Below are 8,024 nucleotides of genomic sequence, written 5' to 3'. Positions count from 1 at the left end.
GGGGGGGATATTGTCTTGCTTTCTTAAAAACGTTCAAGATTATCCATGAGCACATAGACCATACCATTCTTCAGGGACTTTTCGATTACACTGTGTGGTCAGTCCACTTCCATTTGCGTTTCTTGTTCTTTGTCAAGGTATTTGTGTTCAATAGTTTTGTTCTATCTGGTACTAATGTCGCTGTTTGCCTTTGACAAGATACCGTTGTGGTCTGGTAAATACAGCCATCACTGTATATATAATGAACGTGGCATTGTGAGTAGGCTCCTCCAAGAAGTTACTGACGCAAGAAGAGAATTCATTAGCAATCAATGGTCCTCCTTCTCTTTCGTGCCAAACGTGACCCTTCACATCTTTGGTTACCAAATTTTAACAAATATAGACTGCAAATTTGGTTCTGTTATGATATAGTGCAGCAGGTGCATTCACTGTTATACATAAGAAAGTAGACATATTGTTCTCAACGCTTCGCATTACGTTCGCTAAGAAATATTGTCCAACAGACGGATGAGTACTAATTTTCATGTGGATCTCAAAGTTCCGCTATTTAGCCTAGCGGAATTCCACTACCACTATTTAGTTTCCTCCGCAAAACTCCGCTGCTGGGAGGGGCTCCTCCCAGTAATGCGTGAATACTTTCTGTACATAAAATCAAGATTGTAAATAATATGTGTTCACTTCAGTGACTTTTACTTGAAATTTTCTTCTAGACCCTCAAATTGGTATGAAATAACCTTGCTTTAATATATTGATGGTTTTTATCTCAGCTTTCTAGGGTGAAACAGTGTAATAATGCATGTCTCACGAAAATGGTCATCTGTCACAATCACATAGAAAGTTCCTCCTTTTTGAAAATTCTGGGTTGAGACCCATGTTTTCAAGACTCCTGTGGAAATGTCTAGACAGTCCTCGAGTCATAGGGTGAAATTGACAAGTTTACACTGAAATGTAGGGGCAGGATTGTGTCACTATCTTAAAATAAGTTATTTATAGGCTAGGTTAATTTGGTGTATAATCATTCCTGTTTGTATTCCTGTATATGCACTCAAAGAGCAGTTTTTTACCCCTTGACTCCACTGTAAACGTATCACAATCACATACGCACATCTCTGTAATATGCCGCCTAGTGTTGTGTAAATATATCTTGTAGGGCGGATTAAACCCATGTCTTGTTTTGATGATATTAGCAATGCCAGTCACCTACTACGCTTTGGGCCAGAAATTGGGCTCCGCGCGAGGGGTAATTTTTGGGTCGTTTGGGATCAGAGGTGGCTCTCTTCTAAGTATAGAGAGCTTCATTCATATAGGCCTACTCCAATTCATTACTGACTTATAGACAGTTTTCCCTCAAAGTACCGGTACATCAAGAAATGTCCAATTTTTTGGCGATAGTTTCCTATATAAAAAAGTCCCCCAAAATTTTGCCATAAAAAATCCCAATAACTTTTTAAATGTTCATAGATTTTTAAAATTTATTAAAAAATTACTCCTCTTTCATTTAGGCTTGATTAAAGCACTTTGGACAAAATTTAATTTTTCATTGAAATTGCTAGATATTTCAGCTTCAATGAAGTTTTGAATAAAGAGAGTGACATCCCTTGAACGCAAATTGTTTCAGCTAAAAGGTCATATCTGTATATATATGAGAAGTGCGGGTTCTATTACTGAAAACAAAGCGAGGTGTCTTGGGTTTTTTTTTACACACATTGTGTCTGAGCTGACATGTCAACTCGCAATGCTTGAACAGTTGCAGTACTTTATACTTGGTTTACATTGTTGTGACTAGTTTTACCGCAGTTTTGTCTAATGATTAATTCATCTCTTCATTTCTCTTTCTGATTATTGGTATATAGTTTGACGGGTAGCCCGAGCTTAGGTGTACTGTCTTTCTCACACACATCATGGGAGACCGAGTCAACGCGTATAATGGGAGGGCTTGTTCAGTCTTACACTTTCGAGTTGTTCACTTGGTTATAGTTATAGCTTGTTCTATGCAGCTCTTGTCAATAGATGAATGAATTCATCACACCATTTATCTTTCTATTGAAATTAATTTTACCTGTCTGTCTCTTATAATAAGTGAACAACTAACATATTTAAAACTGTGACCTGTGATGTCTTGCGTACAATAGAAATTTCCTTAGCATGTGGAGTGCAAATACAGTTAGCAGTCAAGGGGTTAATATAGGGCCCAAATAGAGAAACTTTTTTTATCAGCCTGCAGAAATGCCATGCAAAGTTGCGAGGGCATAGATAAATTTAAGTGAGCTAGAATTTTTTTTAAGCCAACAGACAACATTTCTAGTATTAGCCTACTCTATCAACAAATCAAATATGTTCTTTAAGTCAGGCCAGTGCACATTGCATTCCAAGCTCTGAGTATGCTTATACTTTTACTTTATGAACAGCGTTTTTTTCTTTTTTGGGGGGTGGGGGAGGGAGGGGATGTGACTTTTCTATAATTTTTATCTCGGATCTAAAATATGTTAATCCTGATTTGTTGCAGTACTAAAACTTTAACCTCAATATTTTGCTGTTCACAGGGGGTCTTATGAGCTACTTTTCTGGTCTTTTTGGGAGCAAGGAGCGACGTATTCTCATCCTTGGTCTGGATGGAGCAGGAAAGACAACTATTCTGTACCGACTCCAGGTTGGGGAAGTTGTCACCACAATCCCAAGTAAGAGTCCAAAATTGTTGCAGAGAAAACTTCTCTAAAACAAATCCTATGCACAGAACTAAAGAGATGTGTATGACAGTCATAAGTGTGGCTGTAAAAGAATGTCAAAAGTGGGTTTTTTTAATTTGTGTACACTGACACTGAAATTTTTTTTAAAAATTAATTGAGCTCTAGAGTTGTTTCTCGTATTCACTGGAAACAGCACAGCCTACTCTGTGGATTTTATCTTGAAAATACAGATATTGTCAAGTGCGTAACATATTGATGTCTGAAGGATGAACATCATAAGTTTGACTGAGTTCCAAAAATGTATGATCCTTGTTCACTGAACCAACAGCTGGTTTTGTTTGTTTTTTAACTTTTTACAACTTGAAATTTATTCGTAAGATCCAGCTCTGAAGGATTTATGTTTGGATAAGATCCTGCATTTCAGATCATAATTTACTGAACCAAAAACCTGAGCATGCACAGCTGATCAACCAAACAGTAAAAGTTGACTTTCATTGTACTGCCCATCATGTCAGAGACCATCCACTCTATTAAATGGGATCAGATGTCTTTTGTAAATTTCAGAGGGGCTACAACTTTCGCCCTAGATGGGATAACACTGAGGTGTGAAGTTCTCTATGTGTTTATTTTCTCCAAACATTATACTTGTATTTAACTTTTCCACCTCAATTGATCTGGGTGAATAGAGCCTTCTAGGCGACATCAGATGGGACCACATCGAACTGTGAACTCGTCAGTACTTTTGTTGCCCTGACCATCGCACTTGCCTTTCAGCTCTCTACCGGAATTTGGTAGACAGACCAGCGCACATACTTGGGGACCCTCTGATAGCCTTTTGCAGTGGACATACCTTTTTTTCTTCGAATTTTAATTGGTGCAGTCACAACATAATGATACATTATGACATGAGCTGGGAACTCAATCAATGCCCCGGAGTCACGTCAGTACATTTTAGAGCAAGGGGAGACCTTTACCTATTGTGGGCCTGACCGTGAGTCACCATGGATTCTTCCCCATGATGATTTGGCTAAAATCCTAATGACATATCCTACGCTGTCCTGCATATTCCTTTCTCCCATGCACCAGGATCTTAGGCAGAGACTTCTGTAAAATTCTCTTGATTTCTAGGTGAATAGTTGCCATGAAATGCTGGGGAGGAAGAGCACAGTGATAGGCTTCCCTTCCCTCCTTTTGCACTAGTGCACCTATTTGGTATGAAAGGAGAGTCTTAAAATTTTACGGATTTGAAAGTTGATATAGTCTCAAGATTACTTTGTAAAATGAACAGGTCATTTATATGTGTCTTAGAGTCAAAACATTTTCTTATGCCCTTTGCTTACATCTGAGTTATATTGTTGAAAAATTTTTAGTTATATTTTTAGTCAGTTGCTGTTTTGATGGAATGATTTCTTTGGGAACTCTGTCTTAAGGATAATACTAGCTGTAAAAAGGAGTTGAAGAAGAGACTGATGGCACTGCATCTCTGTCAAACCATGCGGCTCAACAGCTGAAAGTCTATTGGACAATTAAGGTTGTTTTTTCTGTGTGCTTTTCCTTTCAAGCTTCTTTTGTTTGAACCAAATGATACCAGCTTCTCAAAGAATGTGCGTTTACACTTTTTCAGCCATTGGATTCAACGTGGAGACAGTCACCTACAAGAATCTGAAGTTCCAAGTGTGGGATCTCGGTGGGCAGACTAGCATCAGGTGAGTGCCAGGATGGTGTGCTTCATGACGGACTTAGACATTGTTTCTCTCATCTGACATATGTTGTTGTTTGTAGCTTTGTCAAATTACTTTTTCTGCTTCCTATTCTCTTACTTTAGACCCATTACAGATACCAGGCCAACCATTTATGTTAGCATTTCACATGCGATTCTGATTTCTTTAATGAAAACTGTTGTCTCTGAATATTAACATAGGGTTTTGCTTGAGGAATGAAAGTTATTTGGGGTATCCCATTGAAACCATTCCAAAACAGCAGTAGGATACCTGTCTGGATTAAAGTGAATAATGAGTGTCACAAACCCTTATTGCATTGATCTTAAAGCCTCTACCCATGCAAGTGTTTTTATCAAAAGTAAATGATAAGTAAAGAGGGTGGTAAACGTGAGTATAAACTTACAAAAGAGCAGTGGTCTCACTTACATACTATACCCACAAATACCTAACTACTTGGCCCTATAACTCGCTTGTATGTTTGTTTCTCCAAAGGCCATACTGGCGCTGCTACTACTCCAACACTGATGCCATCATCTACGTGGTGGACAGCATGGACCGTGACCGCATCGGCATCAGCAAACAGGAGCTGGTCTCCATGCTGGAGGTAAGTCAAGAGTGTCACTGCTGTGGAGATGTTCCACGTAGTCTGCTGAGTGTGATATTGTAGAGTGGAAATGGGAGTTAATCTAGTCCCTTTTTCCCTTCCCAGACCCCACTCCACTCTTTTCTCCACTGTCACTGTTCCAATCATGACCCTCAGCTCTGTTCAGGAGTGATCATGAACTTTTCTACTTTTTAGGGTAGAAGTATTTCTTACATGAAATAATATCTTTATTTCCATTGAGACTTTAGTTGTTTTAACTCTTTTTTGGGGGGGGGGGGTCAGTCCTTGTCAAGGGGAGTGTTTCTACAGGCATTAGGAGGATTCTTTCACGAAAACTTTTTAGATTATATTCTTTGTATTTGTTTTATTAATTTTGAAATATGGAATACAGCTTGTGATACCAAGAAAGGATTTGCTGTTTAAAATATTCCTTCCATTGCCAAGTTGTGCCCTGAAACTAGATTGTAGAGGTGTTATTGTACAAATATTAGATACCCACTCAATACTTTCAGAACTTTGAACATAAAATCCTCCATCGGATATTTCCAGGAGGATGAGCTGAAGAAAGCTGTGCTGGTCGTGTTTGCTAACAAGCAGGACATCGAGGGAGCCATGACAGTCACTGAGGTTGCCAACGCCCTGGGCTTGCCGGCTCTGAAGAACAGAAAGTACCAGATTTTCAAGACATCAGCCATCAAAGGAGATGGCCTGGATGAAGCCATGGAGTGGTAAGACTTTGTCCCATGTTTACTGGTGTTGCGTGTGGTCTATGATGGCGGGGGGGGGGGGGGGGGGGGGGGGGGATCAGAATTCCTATCTCTTTGGTAGAAATATTTATACCAGTATAGAGCGTTTATTTGAATTGCACCAATAACATTGAACTGTCCTCGGTGGATGACATTTTTTTTTCCTAGATTCTTTCAACTTTAGTACAGTCCGTGCCGGCTATAAGCACGCCGGCTTAAAGCACGTTTCGGACTTAAGCATGCTAAACAGCGCTTACCAAATTTTTGCTATATAAATTACACGCCTTTAAGCACAGTAACTTCAGCTTCAGGCACGCTTCATTACGAGACAGTCAATACTTTTATGATGACCCATCGAAGTTCGAACACAGTCTACACCGCAGCAGTGGAGTGTGTTAAGAGAAACACAAAGAACACAAGTGATGGAGACACACACTCGCACCGGTGGAGAGGAAGGCAGAAAGATGCACACAGCCGCGCGCGTGGACATAGGATCTAGCCTAGGGCAAAGCTACACACAGACTAAAAAATACAAAGAGTTGAAAGAGAGTCGGGGACACGATAAAGGGCGGCTGGCTGCGATTTCACCTTTGACCCTCGCTATCCATTAATCCTGATTGTGTATCACGCGCGAGGTGGGATGAAGGTGGTGGTATGAATGTGGCACAGCAGGCAGTGGTATGCACAGGCAGCGTGTAGGCCTAGTGTGCTGTATCGTGACTGGCCATTTAAATTAAGTTTTCATTTCCCATTCGACCACAAAACAAAAACAAACAAGCAAACAAAAACTACTATGGCGGGTAAAAATAACAGTGCGCACTTTTGCGGGACCGCTATAGGCCTACTTACAAACAAAGGGAAATAGCACGGGAAATTTTCTATCTGAAAATCTCTGGATTATGCCTACTTCGCACTCAAGCACGCTTCAGATTTAAGCACGCTTATGCTTTCTCCCGATGACCGTGCTTAAAGCCGGCATGGACTGTATACAGTGACTGAATAACAAACGATTAGTCCTGCAACACGAAGTTATGAACTCAGTGAGATTTAAACATTTCTGTGTTCCTGTGGTATTAAGAGGTGATTTTGTTTCATGGATTGTTTGCAACTCCAACAAAATATAATATTCTCTATTCTTTTGTCTCCGAAATTAACTATCTTCAGGGTGATCATAGAAAGAGTGGGGTTTAACATTTTGCGGTTTTCTTCAAAAATCTAGTGGCATTTTGCTAGTGTTCTTCATAAATCAAGTGAGCAGCTTTTTTTTTCCTTTCTTTCTTTTGGGGGTGCAGTTAACATTAAATTTTTGTTAGTTTTTGTTGTCTTTGTCAGTGGCTTTTTGAATTGCCAAACATTTAGGCAGGCTTTTTGGCATTTTACAAGACATACTGAGCTTCTATGCAAGATGGGCTCAGTCTTTAGCATTAGTTCATAAATGACAGACTTGACGTACTGGTACATCAGTAATTATTCATTTTTCACGCCCCTAGCAACGCAGTGCCCATCATTTAGGAGGCGGGCTGCCTGGACCTGTTTGTGCTCACAATTACAGTACTATGAAAGAAGGGCCAGGTGGCTGAATGATTAGTGAATATAGGTTCCCAAAGGATGTCACGCAATGTTAATGAAAATAGTTTTCAGGCAGATGATTTGCATAATAGCAAGACTGGAAATAACACTCGGTTGCAGGGATGTGTAGAGATAGTCTAATATGTGAAATTGTTTAAGGTATTTGGCCTTATTGTTCTTTTTCATGTGTCATTGTGATATAATTTTTCTTTATATTTGTTTAATGGGTGCTCTGGTGTGGTTTGGCCGTTCTTTTCTATCAACATCAATTGTCCGTATCTCATCTCCTTTTTTTAAAAAATATTATTCTCCAGTGGCTCATCTAATCTTCGGCACTTACATGACCTATTTGTGTTGCAAGTGCTGTAAAACTTTTAATGAAACTTTTTTCAGAGATACATTATTTTCTTTTGTGTAAGTCTATTTTTTTGTCTTGTTCTCACTCTTTTTTTTTTTTTCATGATGACATTTTTGTTTCTTCTTGTCTGTATAATAATGTTATGTTCCAGTGGAAGCAGAGTCAGTATCAGCTGTTGCCGTGTGACCCTGCTGGGGTTTCTCTCTAACACACAGGGGTAATCTCCCCTGTCTGTGCCATGTGTGACATTCGGGCCATCCTGTGTCCATTGAATGTGGTGATAGGAGCTTTACTTGCCTAAGGCCTCTCTCTCTCTCTCTCTCTCTCTCTCTCTCTCTC

The 8,024-nt window shown here is 39.6% G+C and overlaps 1 protein-coding gene across 1 annotated transcript in view; it reads left to right on the top strand.

Annotated features, from left to right (window-relative positions):
* Nucleotides 1-8,024, top strand: part of LOC101851043 (ADP-ribosylation factor-like protein 1) — a 14,404-nt gene that overhangs the window by 4,541 nt on the left and 1,839 nt on the right. The window contains exons 2-5 of the mRNA XM_005099433.3: nucleotides 2,544-2,678; nucleotides 4,312-4,393; nucleotides 4,901-5,012; nucleotides 5,562-5,740. Of these exons, the coding sequence (XP_005099490.1) occupies nucleotides 2,544-2,678; nucleotides 4,312-4,393; nucleotides 4,901-5,012; nucleotides 5,562-5,740 (508 nt within the window). The remainder of the gene's footprint in view (nucleotides 1-2,543; nucleotides 2,679-4,311; nucleotides 4,394-4,900; nucleotides 5,013-5,561; nucleotides 5,741-8,024) is intronic.

The sequence above is a fragment of the Aplysia californica genome, unplaced genomic scaffold (assembly GCF_000002075.1).
Source record: "Aplysia californica isolate F4 #8 unplaced genomic scaffold, AplCal3.0 scaffold00213, whole genome shotgun sequence".
NCBI lineage: Eukaryota > Metazoa > Mollusca > Gastropoda > Aplysiida > Aplysiidae > Aplysia > Aplysia californica.
The sequence above is the reverse complement of the archived record's forward strand: the minus strand, read 5'-3'. Positions and strand labels throughout refer to the sequence as shown.